Source organism: Pomacea canaliculata, linkage group LG4, assembly GCF_003073045.1.
Source record: "Pomacea canaliculata isolate SZHN2017 linkage group LG4, ASM307304v1, whole genome shotgun sequence".
In the NCBI taxonomy this organism is placed as follows: domain Eukaryota; kingdom Metazoa; phylum Mollusca; class Gastropoda; order Architaenioglossa; family Ampullariidae; genus Pomacea; species Pomacea canaliculata.
The window spans coordinates 28294799-28322673 of record NC_037593.1 but is presented as its reverse complement, the minus strand read 5'-3'; the positions used below and the strand labels follow the sequence as shown (position 1 = coordinate 28322673).

The 27875-nt window shown below is 40.0% G+C and overlaps 1 protein-coding gene across 2 annotated transcripts; it reads right to left on the bottom strand.

The window, feature by feature from the left end:
- Window positions 1–505: 505 nt before the first annotated feature.
- LOC112562341 (rabankyrin-5-like) lies at window positions 506–27875 on the bottom strand. Of its 2 annotated transcripts, none has more exons than XM_025235560.1 (25): window positions 27821–27875; window positions 17810–17999; window positions 17139–17263; window positions 16838–16973; window positions 16401–16524; window positions 15944–16093; window positions 15282–15447; window positions 14790–14994; window positions 14164–14293; window positions 13612–13717; window positions 12824–12921; window positions 12362–12605; window positions 11916–12168; window positions 11461–11629; window positions 10973–11091; window positions 10373–10435; window positions 9730–9823; window positions 9054–9254; window positions 8095–8271; window positions 7517–7664; window positions 7157–7247; window positions 5645–5769; window positions 5274–5420; window positions 4754–4844; window positions 506–4307 (listed from the first exon to the last, which is right to left on the bottom strand). In XM_025235560.1, the coding sequence occupies exons 1-25, from the start codon at window positions 27864–27866 to the stop codon at window positions 4175–4177; spliced, it is 3531 nt and encodes a 1176-aa protein (XP_025091345.1). In that variant the 5' UTR covers window positions 27867–27875; the 3' UTR covers window positions 506–4174. The 2 variants fall into 2 exon arrangements, with proteins under 2 accessions (XP_025091345.1, XP_025091346.1); XM_025235561.1 differs by lacking the exon at window positions 27821–27875 and adding an exon at window positions 18773–18807.

Here is a 27875-nt window from a genome sequence, read left to right as displayed (position 1 = left end):
GATTACTTTAATTTTTTTCTGGCAGGATGTCCTGCATATCTTCTTCATACACTCCAGTGCTCCTTCACGTCTGGTGTTTAGAAGTAGGTAAAGGGACCATGTCTCTCACTCTTCTTCATTTTTCTTTACTGGCTACCCAACCACTCCTGCAGTTGGTACAAGCTGTCTGTTCTGTTTTCATTTCTTTGCCCTGCTCTGAATAGAGGCAAACTAGATTCGTACTTGAAACAAACAACTAATTCCCCAAGTGTGGATTTCTTTTCATTTGTTGGCAATAATTCTGAGTTCCTAGGTATAGTAATGATGAAGCACTGTTTCCTGAAGTTGTGTATGTTAGAAACAGCTTAATTGTACAAGTGATTTGCAGATTCGTGCAGAGGTCATATGTCATACTTGACTTGTTCATCTTCCTTGCATGAAGTGAAAAATCTGAGGTCCTTAAACTATTTTTTTTTAAATTAACTTTTCTCACAACATGCTCATCCACCAATTTAACGCAAAATGCTAAATTTAAGCTGAATTTATTGTTATAGAAGTAATGAGTATCAGAAGAATCTAATGCATACAGTATTTTGTTAATTTTAGGAATGCAAAGACAACTCCTGTGAAAAAGCACCACAGCTCAATTTCTTTATCAGACAAAATATTTAATTTACAGACAATATTTATTAACCAGACAAGAAAAAGGGTTAAATTGCACATTATTTTGGTAAATGTTGTCTCATCCTTACAGCACAATTCTTATGACATTGCAGGAAAAAAAAAAAATAGATGCAAATATCATTACTCTTATACACTAAATGAAGAGGTAACACATCCTCCCAAAATTACGTATGTTGTAATAGGAATTCATACGTGTCTCTTTGCTTTGGCAAACATTTCATTTCACACAAGCAGCAGAAATATCACCAAATGACTACTTTGGTACAAAAAAAAAGTGTTAGTAAGAATATGAACAGGCTTTATCAAAAAGATCAAAGCAAACATCCATTCCTTCACTAATTATTGTTTTTGCAGCATCAAAACCTCCTCCTAGAACCCCCAGCAGTCAAGCTACTCAAAAGTAAATTAAATCTCTGAGGAGATGGGGTGTCTGAAGAGTATAGTTTTAAATGTAAAAGTATGTTTATTTAGCCATGTGTTTTGCCAAGATGCACCACTCTGTCTTATCTTGTAATTATAGGGTACTAGTTTTGTAACTGAGCACATTTTCCAGGTAATAACTGCCCTTTGGAATTAATAAAGTTAATCATTTGTAAAAATAGTGCAAATATACTAATATATATCTGAAATGCAATGAGTATAAATATGGTCACACAAGTACTATGACCTTTTCTGCCCATGAAGGTGATCATGCTCAGTCCCTCTCAGAAATATTCATGAGTGGAGATGAAAGATGAACACTAATGGAATCTGCACCAAAAGTTCATAAAGATGTTGAAAAGTTGTAAGACTAACAAAGTCAAGACTAATAGGTTTATCTGGTTTTATCACAAAAATCCTGTCAACAAGGAACTGTTAAAGCACAACCCATGAGAATAATGCCCCCTAACTGAACAAGTAAATGCAAAGTGTAAGAGTTTATTTATCTAATAAACATACTGTATTTGGTTTTTCAGTTTGAACCGAGAAGCTGAGATGTGAGCCATAGCCTTGTAGAACTCACAAAATGAAAGTTTTTTTCTTTAGGAGCTCAGAGGATTCCTTGAGATGATCTTCATGTGTGCAGAAAATGGTTCAATAGAAAAAACATGATGGGTGCTTGCATAACTTTAGTCATGCAAATTAAGCTGAAAGACTGGTGAGAGTTGATGACTGGACTGAAGATAATGTTTTCATTGTTACTATTTTTATCTGAAATGCTGGACTGTAATTTTGTTTTAAAAAAGATCATTTTTGGAGAGGCAGTCTTTTAGGGATTTTGTTTTAAGCAGTATATAATCTATGTGGGGAAAAAAAACTTAAGTTTCTCATAGTAAGGTAAAAAAAAAAAACCAACAAAATGAAATACTATTAGGTGCTTCTTACTCAGATTTTGTTCTTGAATAAAAGGCCTTGTGCATAAATAATAATTTTTGATTTTTTTTAAAGCTTGCATTTTCTCGCAGTATGAGCCACAAAATGAGAACTCACTAAAACCCAGTAAATGAATACAAGTATATTAAATATAGTGATCAATGTCAGTTGACAACAAAGGTAAATTCAAATAAATACTGGCATTAAAGTTAAAGTCATACGCTTAAAAAATTAAAAGAAAAGACAAGCCATTTGGCCTGTTCTTTTAAAGAACACCATAAAGCTTAAAATAGCTTATGAAGGAGGTTGTATTTTTCTGTACATCTCTCGTGTTTAATAATAATAATAGTGTGAGCTTTTATAGCATGATATCCTAGCCAAAGCCAGTCTTTCTGTGTATTACAAATACAAAAACACAAGACAGACAATATTCCTGCAATTCTGTATAGCTAGGGGACCATCAGGTTGTTCTTGTGTAAGATGATATTCAAAGATCAAGTTGTCAAAGAGACAGATCTACAGTCATTGGACTGGAGCACAACAGATCAATAATCAAACACCTAAATCAACTAGTCTGGAGAATATCCAGATGATCATAAAGCAAAAACTGCAGTACAATGTTGAAATACATTGCTGTTTGGCACTACCACCTTTTACCAGAAGTAGAGGAAGGGTACATATGTAAGTGTACGTATATTTGCATGTATGAATGTATGTCCTTGCAAGCATACACGTGTAAAATACAGCTTCACTTTCCAGGGAACTGCATGTCAGATTATCTAAATTTAGCATTGGAGTCACAAAGCACTAAAACAGTAGATAAGGGCCAGAACCGCATAAAACGCTTAAAGGGTTGATTTATTGTGAAATAAAACAACTGGTGCCTTTGAGTATTTTATATTAAAGAAAAAAAACAGTAGTTAAAAAATATTCATATACAGTTATTGATAAACAATTTTTGCATTTTATAATTTTTTTTGCTGCCAGTACTTTTTTGACAGTAACCATTTTTTTTTTTAAACATGGAGTATTGGTTAAGGGACATAATCTGTAATAAAATATCTGGGCACAAATGTCTTGAGACTCATGTTGATGTAGAGAGCTCAAGTAACAGCCAGCATGCTATGTATTTTATTTCTGCATAGGATAAAGCTACAGATGCTTATCTTTCAGGTAAACTTCTGTGTACATCTAAAGTATTTTTTATTAATAAAATACGTAGAAACATTTTGCAATATGATTATCACATCAATGCACCCGATGGTGAAAAATGACGAAAAGGCTGCTCTAACTACAGGCAACCTTGGTGTCTGCTCAAGATGAATAACAAGTAACTTAAACTTCATACATATTTGTAAACATTTTATATCTTTAAAAAAAGTAATATTTGCTTTAAATAAATGTCAAAATTGATCTTGAAATGAAGGGTAGATTGCCATCTGGTCAAAAGTATAAACGTTCCTACTTATTGTGCTGGACACCAAAGTATTGAAAATAAAGAGGCAGCAAGATTTACAATATTAGGTTATCATGGATAAAATTACAATCTCAGGTTTAACTATAATGTACTGGCATACCTAAGATAAATTTAAATATCAGGGTATCCTTGTTCAGACAAATACACAAAGTACAGTAATAATGCCACTATCTCTTTGAGTGAATTATAGCATAAGAATACTTTAATGAAGTTATTACACCATCTCCCTCTCATACATTATAGTTCTAGAATATCTCAATGCAGACATGCGATAAGAGTTGCCCAGACAATGTCACAGGATCACTACTGCAAGAGAAAACGCTACCTAAATTAAAAAAATACCCTAAAAGCAACCTCACAAATGTTTGAAGACGATGATTCTTTCAAAGCTTATTGGATAAAGGCACCACTTTTCTTTTTTTAAAATGAGGAAAAACAGGGTGTGGGTTGGAAAGAAGAGGACAGTAGAAAGGGAGGTAACAATGGAAAACATGGTGTGGGGGGAATGGGGGGAGAAAGGGATGTAATGAAGAACATTTGATAACTTGAATCTGTGTCAGCAAGTCAGTCACAAAACATCATCAGCAAGTGAGCAAGTCGGCCACAAATTATCGTCACAGGCAAGCATCCAAAAATTTCTATGCACACACTCCTGCCCTGTCCTGTCCACAAAAAAAAAAGTTAAAACTGTCCGCCAATGGACAGCACGTCAAAACACACATCACACACTCGCACAGGCTTTGCCAGACCAAACTTGATGATTGGCATGTCCTTCCCAGAGCACTTGGAACACAGTAAGCGGCCACAGTGTCGACTAGAGACAGGCAAAATGAGGGAGAATATTTTGAAATAAGGAAAAAAAAAACATTGCTTCACAATACCTATTGTACTCTGTACAGCTTTCTAATGGCTGCCACAGCATTTCTTGCTAAATATAGGAGGTGATTCCTCAAAATTAACATTAACAACATGTAATTCCTAATTTGTTTTCTGGTTTGTTTTTTTTTAATGCTCATTAACAAAGGTATCAGCAACAGGTTGTCAGAACATTAGGTATTTCAGCCTTTAAACAAGCTTGTATCAATTTCTGCTACAATTCATTAAAAAGTATTTCAGTATTTTACAGGTAACAACAGCTTCAGTTTAAGTAAATTATGTCCATCTTTTGCCAACCACTGCCAATCTAACTCTTTAGAAAATTTTGCATTAACAGCAGATCAGACAAAAAAATTTGAACAATCTTTAGCAGTTGAATCTCACCAATGATGCTTTCTTGTCTTGATGGTAAACTTGGTGCTGCATTCTAAACACCACTCTCCCTCACTCCAAGGTGGTTCTTTAGACAGCATGTCTGGTGAGTGGGAGAGAAACTGGGTCAGCTACACCATGTGAACACAAATGAACTACAAATACATTTTAAAAGTCATAAGGATGAGCACACCCAGTCTTCACTCTTTAACTCAGACCCTAAGACTTATTATTTATCACCGGGGACAACACTTGGTCCTCTTCAAAAGGGAGGACAAGATACACTTGTAGAGCAGAGACATGTCAGCACACCCACATCAAACAGCACTCATCTGGTGGTTAAACAGGGAGATAACTTAATGCCTCTTTTGCCAAACTGGCAATATTTTTAACTGCTCTTTACTATATGACTAAACAAGGCTTGTTTAAGGGAAAGGGGTGAGATATTTTGCATCATGTGTCACTGAAGTATTTGCTGACTGCTGCTTGACCAACTTTCAAAACTGCGAAAGCTAAATCGTGCACCCCTTACCTAAAAGTTTAAACAAAAGCTGTTTTGTTGCCACTGGAGCATTGAAAATCCCGACTCCCTGTTTGTTGACTGTTCCCAAACAAGCACCAGCTCTCACCATCACCCGACACAGGCTTCCATTTCCGTTAACGTATGCCAGAAGCAAAGCTGTAGAAGGTAAGCATGCCTAATTTTATAAGTAATGCATACTACAGTTAATTTACACAAGAAAGGGTATTGTACCTTACGTAATTATGAAAAAGATTAAAAGCATACTGTTGGAATTTTTGAGAACAATGCAGGTACAGGAATAAAGAAACAAATTTCATTGAGTACAGGACAGTCAACTCCCTAACAGCAAGCATCTTTATGGATCCCCTTTCCCCACATGCCTGTGTTGCCTTCTGCATCTGGTCGATCAATGGGATAATCAGGAATGGCTTCTCGAAACAGTTCAAACATGGCAGCTGCATTGTCTTTTCCATACTGACCAAGGAGGTGGAGAGGGTTCTGGCCTCTGCACAAAATGATGACAGCACTGTGACAGCAGTGTACATAACAGCAGGATCGGTGACAGCAAAGCTACAAGCCAGACCAAAGGCAATCACAAAAAAAGCAAAATGCAAAACAACCCTCTGTAATATATTTAAAGCATTCACCCAAAGATACATCCTTCATTCACTTACAAGAAATTTCCTAGTGTACTGATCACGTGCCACACTAACTGCTTGCCATGTTCTAGCAACAATTCACAAGTGACCTTGAAATTCATGTTAATACTTAAATACCCACAATTCCATGCATTTAAAAAAATTAGACAAACTAAATCATCCATGACAGGATGATAAATCAAGATTATTGTGAAAGTCCAAAACAAGTAGAAATAAACTGTTCCTTCCTCAATCTATCCTGAAATGAAATTTTCCTTGTGAACATCTTTCTTTGATACCAGGTGATCTGACTATGATAAGTTTAATGGCTACAGTTAAATGAACTGTGGCCCTGGCTGCTAGGGGCTCCACTGTACCTACGTGCATCTGCCCTTGACAGCTATATAAAGCTCTGTATAAAGAACTCTGCAATATTTTCATCCACCAACACCAACACCACCACCCCCCACACACACACCCTTCTCCACGTAGACACAAAAGCTTGGAGGGCATCTGCACTGGGTCATCTAGTGGTAAGAATGGAAGAATGAGAATTTACACACAAAAATTTCCTTTCTTTATTAATTTTGCCAGATGACTGTTAGGAGAATATCAGGAGGTGGGCTCTACCAATGCTGCACTAGCTCATGGGCTAGTTTAATTGCAGCAATATCAGGATGTGGCACGCTGTGTGGCCAAGATTGGCTGAAAAGAATGCAGAACCTGAAGGTTGAGTCAGAGTGCCAACATGTTATAAATCGAGCAGAGTTACCATTCCATGGAAGCTGAGGTTAGTGGCTTTACCAGCATCTGGGTCAACATCTGGGTGGAAAGTGACAGTCACAGCCATTTCAGGAGGTGCAAAGACAAAGGACGCTCTTTTTTCACAGCCTTATACAGTAAACAAAGGCGGACCTAGGTATAGGGGAGCTCACTACACTGATGACACTATTTTGATTTTCCAGCAGTTGTAGCCCCTGAGCTCCTCTGGGAAGCTCTGTACAGTTAATGAAGAAATGGCCCTTTCTTGCAGATCCAAAGGATTTTTTAATTCACATAGCTTTGAAGCAAAATTATTAAATAATATTGATCTGCACATGAAGCTCCACTGTCTTTAGTTACACACAACACTGAATGTGTTAACTTAGGAAATGCTGGCAATGCAAACGTCTAACCGACTTTATAATGATCACCTAGTGTGCTGTGAGGCAATGCAGTGAACAAAGCATAAATGTCAACAACATAAACCCTTACTTTAAGTTTACTGCCTCAGCGTTGATGTGACTTTCTGTTAGGAGTGCCTTCACTGTGGACAGGTTTCCATGCTGCACAGCTACATGTAGAGCTAGAACACCAAGAACAACAGCAGAAATTAAAGGCTGTCAAAAGAAGCTTTTTCAGCCATACATACCATGGTCTTGGTTTTCTTTCTAACCATGTTTTTTTTATCTCTAAAAGTATCTCTGTGACAGAAGCATAAGCCAATTCTCATTCGAAAAGATTAATATTTTCCCATCAACCTTTATATTGATGACATCTATGTTCCAATATCAAGGACAGGATTTAAATGTAAGCACAGACCAGATAGAATTCCAGGTCTAGAATAGCTTTTACCATTATTGTGATTTTCATCAACAGCATCTACATCAGCACCATTCTCAACAAGGATGGAGACAATTAAGGTGTGGTCACGTGCGGCCGCCAGGTGCAGAGCTGTTTCACCTGTCTTTGTCTTTTCATTCACACTTGCCCCAGCAAGAAGCTGCACATACACGCATATGACCACATAGACATGCACAAAAACACACACATATTGCTGTTTCATGGCACAGAAATTTCTAAACTTGTAACAATTTATGTTCCAAAATACTTTAAACTATTAGATTTACAGTACAAATCCAGCCCATCACACTTGTCACTAGAAATATGTTTTATGCACTAAAACCAAGTTGAATAAGTAGATTTCCATCCACGGAGGGGCCACCATACCAAAACAATCTGATTTATTTGTTATTATTTGTTATTAACAGTCTGCAAAGAAAGCTTACCTCACTTTCACAGAGAGGGAAAAGCGCTATAAAAGTGTATTTACTATTATTATTATTAAAGCACACAGGTATGGGTAGGCACGATAGAAACAGACTTTAAATTAATAAAATTCAGAGAGTAAAAACAAAAATATGATAATTTACCAGGTTTCTGACAATTATCTCTGAGCCTGCCATTACAGCCAAGTGCAAAGGGCTCAAGTGGTGTGCATCTTGGGTGCGGGAGTTGACATTGGCGTGCACACTGATGAGGAAAAGAACACTCTCGATGTCAGTTTTCTGAATGGCTGTGTGGAGAAAATTACGTCCACGTTGATCCACCTGTCACAAGTTAAACAACTATGTTTACCTGTAAGTTAGACTGAATCATAGAAAGATTATCTAAAAGATTATTTGAAAGACTAAGCTGGATACATTGGACTGACCCATAGAAAGAAGAATATAGGTGCCCTCTGGGAGGAATAAAGTTGGTCATTTGTCATTTGAAACAAACAAGAACCCTGCGCAAGACTTTTTGACAACTGCTGAGTGAAAATACTGCATACTAAATTCTTGCTGTGCTGCAGCTAACACACTGGAAAGTTTGTCGAGTTTTTAAATTTGTTTAAAATTCATAAATTACAACAAATAAACGCTGCATTTATAAAAGCTGAATCAATTCTTTACAATTTACTTCCCTAAGACTAACTAAAATTGACAAGTGCATATCTATATGGCTGATGCTCCATGTGTTTCCCAAAAAATTTGTGCATGAATAACCATAATTATTATGTATCTTGTGATTTTTCTTAATTCTAGATAATCTTCATTAATTTTGGATTTTTTGCTCAAATGGCCGTACTATGATAATAGTGTAAAGAATGATTTTCATTAGTTCCTGCTTCAGAAATGTATGAATAGATTTTCTAAATAATTATTAATTATTTAATTATTTTTCATATTTTTTTAAAATGTAAAATAGCTACATTTTTACTTTCTAAAAATGTGCATGCTGCTTCACAGGGAAATGAACACACTAAGTGAAGACCATGGTGGATGCCTGTGTTTGAAAAACTTCCAGCACAGCACAGCCACTTGCTGTCACAAAAAGTAAACTTGCTTACCTGCTCAGCTGCTGTAGGCTCTCTGTCCAAAATGGCCTGTGCTGCCTTGTTGTTGCGTGTCATCATTGCTGCCACAAAAGGTGTGCTCCCATGCTTGTCTTTCAACGTCAGGTTGAGGCTCGGATGTGAAAGAAGCAAGGAAATGATGACAGGGTGTTGGTTTTCAATAGCCAGGTGAATGGGTGTCTTGCCTTCAGCATCCTGTATGATGCCAGGGAAAAGGATGAACACATATTTAGAAAAAAAATTAATAAAATTAACAAATTAATAAAACTTTCATAATAAGTCAAATGTATGCAAGGCAATAAAGGAAAAAATGCCACAGCAAGAAAGTAGATGTGTTACTTTAATCAATGTCAGTATGTTCTTCATGTCAATAAGAAAAGCTCAACCATGTAAGATTTAGAATGAAGATGGCAAAGCTAAGGCCAAAACAAGGGCTTACTGAAACCATGCAAAGCATGAAAGTAAAATAATACAGCATACTGTGTTGTTATTTTTAGAAACTGATACTCTTAACCTGTATATCCTTGAATACAATGTGCAAGGATGAGTAACTGGGTGTGTGATAATAATTTCTTTATTAAGTTTATGGACGGTCATCTGGCCCATATCATGTATGTAACATGTTACACACGTGCAAGGAGAGTTTATCTAGATACAGTAGCTCATTCACCTGCTGGTTTACATTGGCATTGTGTTCCATTAAACACTGCACAACAAGCTCCAAACCCCAACTACAAGCCAGGTGCAGCGGACTCTGCCCATCCCTGTAAATAACATAATTATGTTAGACATTACATTTCAAGTAGAAATTACACTTTTTCTTGAATGTGTTGATTCTGAATTATTTTCATGCAGGATGGCTTTCAAACACAATATAAACATACACTGCAATTTTGTCTGCCTGGCGTAATACAAATACATTATCTAAAACTCTGTTGAAAGCCCAAGACAGGTTTTCCAGTTAAATGTTTTGTTATAGCATGGCATATCCACAACATAATTTGTTCTCTCAGTAGAAAATGCCAAATTTTCAATGCCATATACATAAAGAGTTGTAGAATACACCTTTTTAAAAACTTAAAAATCTCACATTTTTTAAAATGTAAATATTTGTGTCTGCTCCACAAAAAATATTTTTCTCTTATTTCAATATGGTTACCACTTCAAGGAAGTTTTTAGAAGAAATATAATGAAATACACATTACCCTCAGTGTGGCCTTTTTCCTACTTAAATCGTACAGTGGTTGAAAAAAATATCTTGATTATTAGTTGTTTCTTTTGAGGGGAGGGGGGTTTAAGGGGAGGGAGCTTACCTTGCCTCTTCACTCACGCTTCCATTTGTTCCAGGGCGCCTGGGACTGTTGAGGTCACAATGGCTGTAAATAAAGAGTTTTGTTAATTAACTATTTAGTTAAAAGACTGCATGCGTATGTACAGTATAGTGTATATCCTTGCTCATGCATTTCCCTTTTGGCACATGTGATAAAGAAGCTGAAAGGTCTAATGCAATTTTTTCCCCACAAATGATTAAGACGAGGTCACTATTACATACTTTCTGAGAGTTAGGGGATAAAGGCAACACAAGAGAGGAAGTGGGCCTCCCTCCCATCATCACACACAAAGCTGGCCCAGAGATACGTGCAGTTTCAAACACATCACTTCTCGATGACCAAAAGACTATATTTTTCATAGCCTACGCAGTCAGCAGGCCTAAAACACCTGACATCCCTTTGTTCATGTAAAAGCCTGCCTGCTGCACACTGAAATAAATAAAGGCCTCAACACAGTGAACTTCAAGTGGCTGAACAATAAAAGGAAAGATAATGCTGAAACATGCCATCATGTCAGCACATGTAAAGAATCAGACAGCACAACACTCTCAAAGACTTCCCACTATGTCTTGCCCCACACACCTCCTGATAAGGAAGCAAGCAACAGCTTCGTTGTTCTCATCGATGGCACGGTGGAGCAGTGTCTGCTGGCAGTTACCTGGCCCTGGTGACCACAGGTTGACATCGCACTTGTGGTAAACCTGCCACAAAGTCAGCAGCACTTCAGATGAAATCTGTTTATGTGAACTTGACGTCTGCTCAAGATTTGAGATAATTTCACTTTAAAAACATGCCAGAAGAAAACTCAATTTTTTTTTTTTTGGCTGGACAGAATATTCTGAATGAGGTTTATTCAGTAGCCTCTGTTTAACAGGACCATTACTTGATAAGCTCTTATTATTAAAAAAAAAAAAAACACTTTACAATATGACACAAAACAAATTCCTTGAGGCCATGCAACCACAAGTGTATACTGCAGAACAAACATCTTCAGATATACTGGGGCAAGAGAGGCACTGACAAAAACCTTAGCTTCTGGTGTTAATCACTACTGAAAATTGTTCCCTCACTAGAATTTGTGCAATGTCTTCCTGCCCAGTGTCGAGGGCCTGCCACAAAGGGCAGTTACCATCACCATCCATGATGTTCATGTTTGCACCACGACCGCAGAGCGTCTCCACTATCACTGGCAAGTGTCGCGCAATAGCTCTCTGCAATGGGCGTAATTTTTCTGGTGATCTGAAACCCCCGCCAAAAAGTTACATTCAAGCCATAAAAAAACCTTGACAACTTATAATTCAGCACTAGTGTCATTTTTATATGAATTTTGCTCCATCATCATTTCATCATCATGTCAGCAGCTATTTCCCAATGTTAGGTGCATGACAACTAAAAACATACTTAAAGATAACCCTTCATTTACAATCCAAGCACTTTTCCTGATCTTATCTTCTGCAATCAGAACCAACCTGCCAATCAAAGTAAGAAAGAGAACAACACGCAAAGCAAAGCAAATATGACTTACTCAGCTTCAAGATCGGCATGGTGCTCAATCAGAAACAAAGCACTGATGGTATCTTGCTTCTCGATGGCTTCATGCAGAAGTGTCAGTCCTGCTGCATTCCTCTCATTGATGTTGGCCCCAGCGTTGAGAAACGCAGCAGCTGTTTCATGCAGTCCTTGCCACAGAGCCAGGCCAAGAACAGTCTGACCCTGAGAATCCTTCAGGTTGAAGTTGGGCATGATGCGCATGTTATCCGGACTTTTTTGTACCTGAGCTGATGGAAAACATAGATTGTGTCTGATTAGAGTACATTTAGAAAAATATACAACTTGCAAAATTTCAAATTTCTGACTTAAGACTACTTCTGTGGTGGTGGATCACAAATTAAAAGCGGAAAATTTTAACAGTTCTCCATTTACTCAGACCCTTACATAAGCATGTTAAGGCAAATAAAGAGGCACTCTTACCTTTATACTGAAGAAAAACTTGAACTACTGAGTTATGGGCCTTAGCTAATGCCAAGTGGAGTGGTGTCTGTTTGCTGATTGGCTGAGCACCTTCCCCACCAAGACCCAAGAAATCTAGCTCAGTGTCAAGAGAAGACGCCGAAGATTTGAGTGTCTGAGAATTGGAGTTAGCTCCCCTCTCCAGCAATATTTTTACAAGTTCTGTTAGTCCTGCCTCACATGCAAAATGCAAAGGTGTTTCGCCCTGTAACAGAGACATCAAATATCAGATGGTCATCTTAAAGTACAGACTTAAAGTATACTGCCCTCTGATACAACGGTCTGCTGGAAACAAGGTTAAAAAATAGAGATAAAAAGTTGATTATAAAACACTGGAGGAAAACAAACCGGTGGTAATAAAAGGAAAAAAAAAGAAAAAGTGCAGAAGAAAGTATTGGCAGAACTAAGATCAAGGCATCATACCTTTGTATTGGCATGGTTGACAGTTGCCCCATGTTCTGCAAGAAATATGCCAGCTGCCTGATTCCCACTTTTTGATGCCAGGTGCAGCAGAGAGTTACCTGTATGTGGTAAACAAGTATGAAGAGACTTGGCTTTAGTCAAATTTCTGACGCAGTACACAGGTGCTGGATAATCTTGAGACTTCCTTCAGTCACAGACTTAACACTGCATTCATTATGTGACTCAGGCAAGGGGCAGAGGAAAATCGTATGAAATAAATCCAGCAGTTCTGATTGTATCTGCTAACAAGGCCATTTCTGATGACTTTGGTCTTTTAGAAACTTCTCCACTTTCTGTTCTGATCATTTTAAAACAAAAGATTCTTTTTCTATGAAACTGACCACAGGAGATAATAGGCTACATGAAGTGTATGAAGAGTATGCCCTGCCTGACACAGCTGTAAAATTTCTTCCTATACCTGCTGTTTACCAAATTGATTTAAACTGAAATATTTTGAGAATGGCAGACCTTCCTTTGCCATCCAATAAACAGTACACATGGCAGCTGTAATTGCTCAATTCTTGTTTATAGCAGTTAATGCAGCTTTGAATAATTATAAAATAAAAAAAAAAAGATTATGTCATTTGGTAAAGTCAAAGCAGCTGTGACCTCACAGTGAGTTGCTCTGAAACTTCGTTCTGAATGAAGTCAGATTTCCACAAGAAAATAAGCATCTAAGGAATAATCCTCTAGATTTCAGATGGTGTATTGCAACAATAATAACAGCAATATAATCCATCAGTTTTTACCTGACTCTGGCTCGACTGCATCTGGTGAGCTGCCTGCTCGAATTAGCTGCTGGGCAAAACTGTTGTGTCCATACGCCTCCTCTGCACTGGCATGTGAATCATTAACCTTCAGAAAGAAAGGGTGAAACTGGCTCATGTCTGTCTCTGTAATTTATGCGATTGTTAGGATAAAACAGACAATGTATTTCTCCATTCACATTCATACATACATACACGCTTGCCCAAATTCTACCAACCTCAGTACACAAGTTAACAATTTTAAATCTGCAACTCTAACATAAAAAAATGGCATTTTCTTTTTTAGTACTTCAAAATTACAATTACCCTTTTTAGAAGCTTTGGGCTAGATAATGACTTGTAAATTTGCAAACAAAATAAGCAGACATACAGAAAAAAGATGTGAACACCAGGTAAAATCTACCCCAACGGTCTGGAAAAGTAACTTGAACATTCCTGACCAGCCAAAGCACATTAATCATCTAGATCAGAGACTAGCATAGGGTATAAAGATATAAAGGATAAAGACTTTTTCACTCTCTACATTGCCATTACCTGTTGAAGGGCCAGCCACAAAGGTGTGTGTCCATCAGCATTTTTCATCTCTAAATTAAGATCTCCAAATTCCAACAAGACTTTGACTACAGGGCCATTCTTGCAGAATATAGCATTATGGAGAGGTGTGCTGATAGAACAGAAAATACAAAAAGAAACCTATCATAAAAGTAGTTTGCAATGTCTGACCACTTCTGTTTTATTTTAAAAAAACAACACACACAGAGAGAGAAAAAAACCACATCTCAACGCATTTAGTCACAATACAAATCTACTGTTCTTCATTAATGCAATCATATTTGCATATATATATATTTTATCCTCTGCACTTTTGATATGTACCTGTTTGAGCCATTTTTATTTTTTCTCTCAGTATAGATTTACTCCAGTAATGAAGTGATGTCTGTATAGAAGTACAAAGAATTATTTGCCACAGAATTTCTGACATGAGAGACACAGTGTCCAAGGGATAGCTAGATATTTATATAAAATAGTATTCTTTGTAATGAGAGTGAAAACAGCAAGTAACAAATTATTCATTAATTAGTAACAACGTAGTCATGACCCTTGAGAGTTTTTACAGCAGGTTGCCATAGCAAGACACAACTTTTCAAGGAGCAGCTCACCTGCCAGAAGCATCCTGGACGTTAGGATCTGCCCCAGCCTCAAGCAGAAGACGTGCTACGTCTGCCATTCCAGCTAATGTGGATGGTGGGGTTACATCAGGATTGAAGCAAGCCACCATGTGTAATGGTGTTTCTTTGTCTAAAAATGTTGTTGTGTTCACATCAGCTTTGTTGCTGATAAGGAATCGAGCAGAAAACTCATCCCCTGTAAAAATAAATTTGTAAAACTATATTTTTCTTCCAGGTCTGTGATATGCATCAGTCTTTCAATCATTCTTTATTGATTGTATAAGGCATAAGTTCAGAATGGAAAGAACACTTACAAATGAAGATGACATCTCACAGCTTAAAACCACTCAGCCAACAAAACAGTTTATGACATCATATTTAACCCTTTATATAAGCAAGCCACTCATCACTTTTAAAAAAATATTGTGATCTTGGAACAGTTTTGTCACCTTTATCTGCCGTAAATCAAATCCCACAGCTAACCTCTTTTGATGGCTTTGTGCAGAAGACATTTCCCTGAATTATCTTTGCGGTTGATGTCAGCATGGTTCTTCACAAGAGTCTGCGCAATACTTTTCTGCATTGATTGAAGAGCCATATCCAAGGGTATGTCTCCTTTGTTGTCTACTTCGTTTACCCTTGCCTGCAGCTATTGGAAAATAAAAGGATGGGTGTTTAATGGTAAGTTACATGAGAAAATTGGAAAGATTTCAATATCTTTAAACATGTGGTCAAGCTGATCCTATTATCTCTGAAACTTTCATCTAGAAACTTTCTATGCATATAAATATATCCGTGCATGTGTGTGTGTGCATGCAATGCATTGACATGTGTGTGTTTATACATTTCTGGATGCATGCTTATGTATGTAGATATGTGCATGCATGCACATTTTTGCACGCATGTATACCAGATCTCTGATGATGAATTTATTATACTTTGTTATTAATACTGTAGATATTTTCATGCAGATTCCCCCTCTACATTAGTCACAATCAGACGTGTGTAAAATTAGTGGCACAAAATCTACAGATTAAATGGAAGATCAGATGGGAGACTAATAACACATTATGTTACGTAAAGAACTGCCTACTTCCAAGTGCACTGCAAGATAAGTGGGCCTTTAAAACAGTTTGAACAGTCACCTGAGAGTCATACTCGATGAGGTAGAGAAAAACCACATCCTCCCTATGTGCCTTAATAGCTGCATGCAGAGGATACTCTGTCTTCGTCTTAAAGATTCCATACAGCAAAGGTGCTGGCATTGTCTTAAAATCTTCGCTGGTGAATTCATTCTTCGAAACCAAAAAATAAAACAAAATCGTGAGGAGAAAAGTGAAAGTGTGGATGCTAAATTATGAGTTACCCCTGGGATTTTCGCTTTGATAAAAAAAATATAAGATGGCAAGAAAACAAATCTCTCAAATGAAATTGTGTATTAAAATTAACAAAGTAAAAAAAACCAAAACGAAAAATCTGACAAACACATATTTGACCATACATGTCTAGTTATGTAAACCCTTGAGGCAAAAGCACACAGTGCTAATACAAGTGAGCAGATATGGAAGTGAAATATATAAAAAATCAGTTATTCATGTTTACCCAGTGGTTAGATATAAGTTCCGAGCAATGTTTCTTCAGAACCTCTGCGCTCATCTCTTCTGCAGTTTGATAAAACTGGATGCAGTTCTTCATGTTCACAAAAGAGACCAGGCCATTCTCACATCTGAACCACACACAAAAAAATTTTAACCCTTCACTTTTTAAAGTCCATGCTTGAAAAGTTGGGTCTCTATAATGAAGTTACTGTGTAAGAATGGATAACAGAATATGAGAAGACACCACACTGCCCTTCAGAGATTATCTTGCTATGCTTTCTTTTCCTTTTAACAGCTGAATTAAAATGCATCGATTTGCAAATTTTCTTTTGTTTGAATGTAAATGTTACAGATGACTATCAAATACTCAATTCTGACATCTTTCTGAAAAACAATAACTAGAAAAAAAAATACACATTAAAAAAACAACAAAGACCATGCCTTTTTCGCAGTGCTTCAAGTTTGAATCTAGTGGCAGCACGAAGCAGTTCTAGCAAGAATGTATCCTCAGCTTGTATGTTGATCTCATCTGTATAAACCCACCGTAGCAGTGCTCGTGCAACTTCCAGTCTAACATCTGCATATTAAAAAAAATAATTATTAACATTTTGAATCACACTATCTTAGCTTGATGAACAACAAAGGGCCATTTCTTGTTCATCAAGGTAAGATAATGTGATATGAAATGTGATTAAATTTTTGTAATTTTATGGAAAGCTAATAAATAGACTCAAGATCTCACCTGACATGTCAAGTTCAGAAGCATGACCTAAGTCACAGGTCGCAGCCCAATCCTCACTACGCGCCTGCAGGACAAACTTGTGAGCATGAACCTGATGACCTCCTTCCAAGAGCACACGGAGATCACTGCAGTAAACAGGCTTAAATAAAGTATGGGAAATTTTGAAGGGAAACCTCACACTTAGGTGTTAATATATACTGACTAAAGAATGATTTTGTCTTAAGACAAGAACCAAGCATCATTTATTCGATGGTGATCAGACAGCATGAGTAGTACATAGATTTAATGACTACAGGTGTGTGCATCATGTTTGTGTCATCACTCGCACATGTGTGTAAGATGGAATGCATGCAAATATGCAGAAATATGTGGAGATGGGTGCATTTTGCTTACATGCCAGGCTTTTACATGCCATAGAATGGAGTTTTAAATGAAACTGAATATTAATTTAAAGCTATTGAAAACACACAAGGGGAATTTACAACATTTCCTACCTTGCGTATTTATACATATCTATCTAAACGTGTTTTTGTGTGTGTTGTGCATGTTGACTAGCTTCTAGCTAGAACCAGGTAGAACATGAACATTATTATTATCAATCATGTGTTAATACTTGCATCCATAATGCACAATTACATAGCAATAGAATTAGGTAGTAGTTACAAAAATACCTGTATTGCTCCTTGTTGTACATTTCAGATATAATTCGCAAGAGACGAGTAACAAAACTTCCATCATTATCTCCATCACCACTGGCTGCGATGGCCATGTGATAGCGACGTTCTAAATCAGCATATCGGTTTTGCAGCTTCACATACTCTTCACGTAGTAGACTTAGATGATTCTGTAGCTTGACTACTTCTGCACATTAGGAACAGCAACACAACAGCAATCACATACACATCCATTAATAACTGGTCTCCTACAGATGGTTCTCATCACAAAATATCTTTATTATTTTGTATGACTACCGATTTTTCGGCTCTGTACAGCACTATTCCTAAGATCCTCAAGAAACGCAAACAATACATATGCACGTAACTGTTAGCATAAATCATAAAAGAACATGGTGGGTGGGGTGTTACTATGGCAATCCTAGACATACAGCAATGTAGCACCTTAAGGAAGGGCCAACGCAACGCTTTTATCCCAGTAAAAGTGTTTGCCTTAATGATAGTGTGATGATACTTCTTGTTCTTTTCAATAACTAAGCAAAATGAATGGAAATAGTTATAAAGACTTAGTCCGGCGTTTAAGTCTTCCGAAACAAATATTTTAGTGTTTGGGAAAATCAGACATTACAAATGCAGTCTGGCTGGCTTGGTTGCCACCCATGTGCTCACATATTTAAACATAACTGCATGGATAGAATTATTTGCTTTGGCGGTGGTTCTCACATAATTCGAAATTAAACAATTTACGGCTGAGCTGTATACATGTCTCGCAGTTACAATGGTAAACCAGAAAAGTTTTTAGTAGGAGCATTTATGCACAGCTTTCTGGTGCTAACTGAGGCACCGTCTTTTAATACGACCTTTTTTTAAAATTAATTTTTCAAGCTGAACTACCAGGAGCCAGAAAAGGACGAGTGTAGCATGCACCCGCCTCTTTTCCGACTGCTTGCTGTAACCTACCGTCGGCCATTTTGCGCTCCCACTGGTCATGTGACCATTTGCGGCTTTTCTAAAAGTGAGATCGGAAAAAAAATTAATGGCGTCCTTCAACAGACGATTCGGGACTGATATCTTCAAAAACGAACTTGTTCATGTTTTTCTTTAAATCTCAATCGCTTTCTCACAACGAGTAAGCCTAGAGGGGCGCCTTTGGCGTTGCAGTACAAGGTTTTCCTACGCGTCGCGAATCTCAAACCATCAAACGCATCGGCGTGGTTTTGAATCGTCTGCTAGAAGAGGAAGAAAAAAATTCAAGAGCTGGGATCCATCTGGATGCTGTTGTTCCTCTTTTGAGGGAAGACCTCGTTATGTAGGGTGGTGGTGATGTGGGGTAATATTGGGGCACGAGATTTTTGAATATATATATGTATATGTTGTTGGCGTTTTGTGGAGTGTTGAACATGTCTGCTGATGGTTTTGCTTTCTTGCGCACCCCTTTCATGTGTCTGTGCAATATACAGGCGAGAGCCAGCATTGCGATGAAGGGGGCGGTGACCAACAAGTTCAGACACTGCCTGCTACCCAGCCTGCAAGAACTCTTGGGTCCCTCATGGGACCTTTTCGGGAAGAAAGTTGCGTCCCTATCGGGTTTTGGAGGCGGGACCCTAAGGGGACCTCTTAGGGAATTCCCACGGGTTCCCATGTTTTCCCACGAAAGACCCACCCACCTTCCCACGAAAGCACCATTGCAAACCCACCGATCGCCCATGAGAAGTCGTGTTTTCCCATCAACTTCCCCACTCCCACTCCCCTCTTGCTGCATCCCTCACCCTTTCTCACTTTTACTTACACTGGTACACAGGCTTGCACACCATGAAGAAAACATTCAACAGCTTTTCAAAAATCTCTTTTCCTCACAACCCATAAATAGTAGGCAAGAGATATCATTAAACAATTTTATTATTTACAACAAAAAACTATTTTAACAGTTTACATTATTTAAAGCATTAAAGTTGTTTTTGAACATAAGCATTCATCCAATTATTTACATAAAAATTAAAGTCAATAGTTAAAAATTCACTCAAAATTAAACTCACTCACTCACGCACTCACTCACTCACTCACTCACTCACTCACGCACTCACTCACGCACTCACGCACGCACTCACGCACTCACTCACTCACTCACTCACTCACTCACGCACGCACTCACTCACTCACTCACGCACTCACTCACTCACTCACTCACTCACTCACGCACTCACTCACTCACTCACTCACTCACGCACTCACTCACTCACTCACTCACTCACGCACTCACTCACGCACGCACTCACTCACGCACTCACTCACTCACTCACTCACTCACGCACGCACGCACTCACTCACTCACGCACGCACTCACGCACTCACTCACTCACTCACTCACGCACGCACTCACTCACTCACTCACTCACTCACGCACGCACGCACTCACTCACTCACGCACGCACTCACGCACTCACTCACTCACTCACTCACGCACGCACTCACTCACTCACTCACTCACTCACGCACTCACGCACGCACTCACTCACTCACTCACTCACTCACGCACGCACTCACTCACGCACTCACTCACGCACTCACTCACTCACTCACTCACTCACTCACTCACTCACTCACGCACTCACTCACTCACTCACTCACTCACGCACGCACTCACGCACTCACTCACGCACGCACTCACTCACTCACTCACGCACGCACTCACGCACTCACTCACGCACGCACGCACTCACGCACTCACTCACTCACTCACTCACTCACTCACTCACTCACTCACTCACTCACTCACTCACGCACGCACTCACTCACTCACGCACGCACTCACTCACGCACGCACGCACTCACTCACTCACTCACGCACGCACGCACTCACTCACGCACGCACTCACTCACGCACTCACTCACTCACTCACTCACTCACTCACTCACTCACGCACTCACTCACTCACTCACGCACTCACTCACTCACTCACTCACTCACTCACGCACGCACTCACTCACTCACGCACTCACTCACGCACTCACTCACTCACTCACGCACTCACTCACTCACTCACTCACGCACGCACCCACTCACTCACGCACGCACGCACTCACTCACTCACGCACGCACGCACCCACTCACTCACGCACGCACTCACTCACTCACGCACGCACCCACTCACTCACTCACTCACTCACGCACGCACTCACTCACTCACTCACTCACTCACGCACGCACGCACGCACTCACTCACTCACGCACGCACGCACGCACTCACTCACTCACGCACTCACTCACTCACGCACGCACTCACTCACTCACTCACGCACTCTTTTTATTTGTCACTGTCAGATTTGAACACACCACCTTTCAGTCTTCAGACCTCGTCGGTAGCCACCAGGCTATACAGCCTTTAGCAACTAACGTGTCTAAACTTCGTGAAGAAGTCAAGTTCGCCGTTTACAACAATGAACAAATCCGCTGAACCGAGACGCACACGCCCCAGAACCGGTGACGTCATCCACAACGAGGCTGCTGTTAACGAAGATGACTAGTGCACGACGGACCACAAACACTCTGCTACTATCCCCCTAGGTCCCTCCAACTGCCAGGAACACACACGTCATACTCAATGGAGTGAACAAGATCGGAGTGACAGACGGCAACAACCTACCCGATCCTCTCCCCTCCAGACATCATTGTACGCGTGGTCAGAGTTGTCTGCCCAGTCAATGGAGGACATCGAAAATGGACAACAGTACCCTACAAAGAACACCAACAAGAAATAAGTGACAAGATGGCCGGTCCTCCACAGTTCATGACAATTTCTATCCCATAATGTCGGGGACTTTGTGTGGACGGCAAGACACAATCAAGACAAGGGAGAGAATAAGTTGCACTGACCCAGTGACTACGCGACACGAGGTGTCCGTGCTAACGGTCACCAGGACACAGCACGGGACTCACCCGTGAAAATATTTCACATCTTCAACTGCGACATCGAAGGTTTGCTCGTGAAAACACACTATCCTGGCTTTGTACAAAGCATTAACGTGTTTGTTATTGTGTCTTACAGACATTGCTTGACGTCAGCAGTACACTGCAATGTTTCTCTGACTTCCAACGATACTTCAGTCCTGCTTCGACACTTACATCGCAAGGAAGAGCTGCCGGCCGATATCCTTGTTTTAGTAAAAAATGTATTTAATAAGTTTTTGCATAGACTGCAGTGTACGGTTGACAATTTGATTTTATTGCAATTTGACACCGAGTTTAACGAGACAAGTTCTGCACTTAAACCCACAGATGAAACGCAGGGTTCGGAGACAGACCAGGAGATCGATCCTCGGCCCAGAACCGGATCCGCTTGGGTGGTATGGTTGCGGCACTAGGAGGACAAAGAAGACTAAAAAGATAAGTGGGTTTGTGTGTGTGTGTGTGTGTGTGTGCTGCTTCCACCAACGGTGACCTCGCCACCAGCTCTGTCCATTTTTCACGGTTCCTCAAATGATGATATTGTACCAATACCAATAGAGATGCAAGACATGGAGTCCACAGCAAACTTATTCTCGCGCGTGTGTGTAGTGTTTTATTTTGTTTATTTGTGTGTAAGTGCTTTCCTATTCACCCCTTCTTCTCTCTCATTTTTATCATTACGCTGTCTTCCAAATGTACATTTTGCACGCGCGCACACACACACCGATTAGATTATCTCTCTCTTTTTCTCTCTATTAAATTATCCCCAGATTCGCATTGCCCACAATGGTGTCTGGTGAGCACGTTTTCGTAATGAAGCTGGTAAAAGAATTTTATTTATTGCAAATCGAAAGACTCCTCTCCTGGAAAAACAAAACAAAACAAAAAAACAAACAAACAAACAAGCAAGCAAACACACACACACACACACACACACACACACACACACACACACACACACACACACACACACACAATCACACGCACATATACACACATTCTTTCTCTCCTCACAAACAACGCGATCACCCACGATGCTACCGCGGCTGCAGGGCGGCGGGTCGAAGAGGACCGCTGGATGATGAAGATAATGTATGGTCGACGTGGGACTGGCTGTCCCAGCAGACTAGGCCAGGACAGTTACAAACTTTTCAGAGATGCGGAGACAAAGAGGGGTCTGAGTTTACCGAGACCTCCAACTGACTGGCCTCGCTTGCCCCCGGAGAGACAGAACGCTGTGTGTGTGTGTGGGTGCGTGCGTGCGTGGATGAGAGAGAGAGAGGGTGTGTGTGTTCTAGCGAGTGAGCGTTCTCTCTCTCTTTCAAGTCTCACTGGAGGGGTGCACGCATGTGTGTGTAAGAAAGAGCAAGATCACATTAAAAGAAATCCGTGATGACGCCCAATAAATAAATAACTAAATCATTATTCACCTTTCGATTTGTAACCGCATAAAATTCTAGAATGTGGAAAGGGATGGACTGCGGGTCAGCATTCATATGAAGACTGTTTTTCTACTCTCACCATCATGACAAGTGATCACTTGTTAGGATTTTCGAAACAAGTGAGATCACATCAGAGTTTGAAAAATATCAGTCTCATCAAAATAACCGACCTGAGGTCACTTGTAGGCGGCCATCTGGATGCACATCAAACACATGAACAGATGGCTGGCTTTATGCTTACAAACACTACCTGATGGAACATTACATGTGGAAACACAGTGGCTAGTCAAGCAGCTAGTCCATCATGCCTTTGGCTTGAGTTTGTACTGAGCAACGCAAGCACTCGTAACCAAGCTAGCTATGTGCTAGCATAATGCTAGGCACGGCCAGGATGAACAGACAAACAAACAAGCTAGCTATGTGCTAGCACAGACCTGGGCAAACGCCGGCCCGCGGGCCGGATCCGGCCCGCCTCCTGTCTCTGACCGGCCCGCCCGCTGGCCCACCCGCCAGTAAATATACTATATATAGATTATATACAGTATTGGGTAAAACTGAGTTAAGTATATTAGTCCGGCCCTCTAGTCCATCCCAGTTTCTCATCTGGCCCCTTGGGAAAATTAATTGCCCACCCCTGTGCTAGCATAATGCTTGGCATGGCCAGGGTGAACAGATAAACATGAATAAATGAGCGAAGTAGTTTACTGGCATGGACTCCTGTATCCTAACATAAAAAATTCCATTTAAAATGACAGAAAAACTGGATAAAAAATAAAAATACGTTAAATGAACAATGTCAGTGACACTAACTCAGATGAAGTGATGATCCAGACATTTTAGAGTTGGCTAATATCGATGCAGTCTTGGCTTGCATCACATTAGAATGCTCAATTTTGATTGCCCGAGGGTAGTCACGTGACCGTGGTGACTGGCCTGGCGACCTACCCGGTCGTAAAATATGCGGCGTTCAATCGGAGCGCCAGTTGAGAAGGTGAAGAAATGGGTGATTTACCAGTCGACACACCACGTGACCTATCAGACGCGCGCGCAGCAATCAGCGGAAGGCGGTAGGGGTTCGGTTACCAATTAGGTCGGGGAGTGCCGGCGATTAGCTGCCGAGCCTTGCACCTTGGCCCAGTGGGCCGCGGGCGGACCGCAAGTCAAACAAGTGTGCCGCGCGAGGACCGCGCCAGTGCACGTGCGACGCGTGGCGACACGGTGCGCCTAATGAGGCGGTCAGCCTCGTGCCGCGAGGGGGCGCCCGTGCACCAGACCTGACGTCGGGCTGTTGTGCGGCGTCAAAAGTTGCAGCAGCTCGTCAAACGCCGCCGACCTCGGGTCCGAGTCCCCCGATGTACCACTCCCGTGCACCCACCCAGCCTCAAACATCCTCAATAGCCTCCCCTGGCAAAAGAGAAGTGGTGCGCGGGAAAATGACACGCCGGAAGTGGCATGAAAGTGATGGCGCCTTCACACACCAGTTGGCAATCATTGACTAGGTTACCGCAGCTTATTCTTCCATTGTCGGAGGAAACCAGCGAGCAGTTTGCCCTCGCCCCCCGCTTCTGTCAGACTGTAGAGCGGGACCCACATCTGTGTGCGCGCGTGCGAGAGAGAAAGAGAAAAAGAGAAAAGGATAATCTTTAAGGAGTGAATAAAACTTACATTTGAGAAACACCTCCAAGAAAAGACAAACGTATAGTTCAGAATAAACGCAAAAATAAAAACGGTATCTTGAGAGAATGTCGATGCCAGATATCAGATATCAGATATAAATTATAGCAAATTGTATTGAAACAGATTTTTCAATGGTGTGAAGAGACACGCTGGGTCATTAGTGTCAAAGTGTCAAATGATACAATAAATTATTTAACACCTACATACAGCAAGGTACACGACAGTAAACCCAGACATTATTGTGACTGTCTGTGGTAAAGTTTGTTTTAAATATACATTATTTTTTCATAAAATAAGTAAACTATAAGCTAAACTACATCGTCCTCGTCATGTTGTCATTTTAAAATTTGGACTGACATGTAGATGTTAAATTGTTACATATTTTTCAAAAGTTGATTTTGTCAGAGCTTTCTAGCATCAATGCTGTTAAATTACAATAGATAAGTTGATGTGTTTGGCAAAAATATGTCGGACTTCTCTATCATATTTTATGTGAGATATGTTTGCCACATTCCACAGCTGGTCCATGCACAAAAAAACAAATTCCAAATTTCCGAACCCACAGTCCGAACACTTCCACTGTCACAACACATCTTATGTTCCTTCCGACCATTCAATTCCCCCTCCCCCCTAAAAAAAATCTCCAGTTGAAAATGACACCAAGTCTCCACTTGAATATAACACCAAGTTTCCACTTCTAGGTAACACAAATATGTCCACTTGAAAGTAACACAAAGTTTTCACTGACACCGATGCTCTTCCTGAAGTTATTTCTAATTCAGCTCTGGTTGGTGAGCCCGAGGCGGATACGATGAATAAGCGAAGATCAAACAACAAAAGTGAGAAAAAAACCCCCACAAAAACCTGGAGAAAAAAGTCTTTAGCTAAATGGCAAGTTCAAAACTTAACTAACATTCTTCAAACATTAAACACACGCTCACCGAACAATCAACAAAGATACACACTCACCTCCAAGATACAAATCTGGTCAGGATGTGCCCAGTCCAGTCAAGGCTAACTTCCAATTCTGTTCAGGACTTGTTAAATAACACAAATCTGGTCAGGATGTGCACAGTCCGGTCAGGACTAACTTCCAATTCTGTTCAGGACTTGTTAAATAACACAAATCTGGTCAGGATGTGCACAGTCCGGTCAGGACTAACTTCCAATTCTGTTCAGGACTTGTTAAATAACACAAATCTGGTCAGGATGTGCCCAGTCCAGTCAAGGCTAACTTCCAATTCTGTTCAGGACTTGTTAAATAACACAAATCTGGTCAGGATGTGCACAGTCCAGTCAGGACTACAACACCAAGTCGGTTCAAGACTTGTTGCAAACAAAACTGATGACACACTGATGACACCGAGGAGACTGTTACTTCTCCCCGCCCCCGTCAAGGAAAAACTCACACAACAACATCCCAAACACTCAAACACTCTTTCCTTTGTTCTTCGAACAAAACAACCTATCAACACCAGTTGATTAAAAAAAAAAACAACAAAAAAACAAAGCCCGGCCGGCCATCCCTGTGTGGCGCGCACTCAGACAGTAATTGCTGTCTTTCAACCTCCCCCTTCCAGTTACTTTTTCCCTGTCTCCTTCCTAGCTCAAAAAAAAAAAAAAAAAAAAAAAAAAACATTAAAAAAATATAGCGCAGCAGGTTTGTGACATACCTCAATCTCATTTATTATTACTTTCTTTGTTTAAACGTCTGGTCAAACAGATTTCTCAAATCATGAAGTGGAGTCATATCTGGCGTCCTGTCGGTAGAGGTTGTTGCTACTAATCCACTGAAAGACTTTGCAACTTACATATCTTGTATTATTTTAATTTTAACATAATGATTATTTAAAATTGGAACTTTTGTAGTTAAAAATAATTTTTTGTGCATCAACACTCTTGGCCAAACAGACAACAACAACAACAAAAAAAGGGAAAAAAAGAAAACAATGTCTAAACTTTTGACATAAAGGCACGAGAGTGAGTAGTGTTCATGGAGTGGTGAAATACTAAATTAAGGATGAATGAAAACGGTCCAGCTGATATTCAGTCTGCATCAAACCTTTAAATGTCATGTCAACATCATCTTGTGTGAGAATGTCTGTGGACTGCCACTTGTTTGGCAGTAACAAGTTGGTTATTTAACTAATAAGCTTTGTCCGTCAATGGAGAAGCAGCCAGAGACATTGGTGTGGAAGGAATGTGCCATGTCGCATTATGTAAAAAAATACTGTCATGTTTGAAATGAGTGTAATGGCGAAGCCTGCAAGGAAAAATAACTTTGGTACACGGGAAATGGCCAAAAGCAGCTTTACATGTACGATCATCGAAACACAAATCATTTCCGGTCAGTAGGTCGCGCACGATTCTCGATTGGGTATGGGAGCCCCTCACAGGGTGCAAACGTACCCACTCTTTGGTTTGAGATCATAAAACATTCTTGTAGTGACGATCATATAATAAATCGTGCTCGAAAGGCAAGTTAATGGATGAGTTTCTCATGACAATGGCCAACATGCAAATTTCTCTGTTAGGATCAAGTTAATTATACATCTACAGAGGTTTTCTCTCAGTGATTCTTTAATTGTGTGGAGGACGTTTGCGATTTGTTTGTGGCTGTCGAACCTTTGCAGTCAGATGTTCCGAAATGTTTGTAAAGGAGACATGCAGGACATATAAGTCACAGGGCAGAGACATTCATTTTGTCCTTTTCAGTTCGGAAAAGAATTACCTGCAGCTGATATAAATTACATCAAGCCTTATGAAACTGATATAAAGCCTTGTGGTTACTACTTCATAGCAGCTCTCAGTTCCACGTTCGCTTGGCCCAGTGACAAGAAAAAGCTCTTCTAGGAGCCTAGAGCCAGTAAACCACTCACAGTTAGCCCACTCAATGTATCATCATCGTTATTTCCTAAGATAGCAGTTTCATAATCCACTTACCGGAAATTGGCGGGCTGGTCATGAAGCCTTTGTTGAAGCGAGACATTCGATGAGA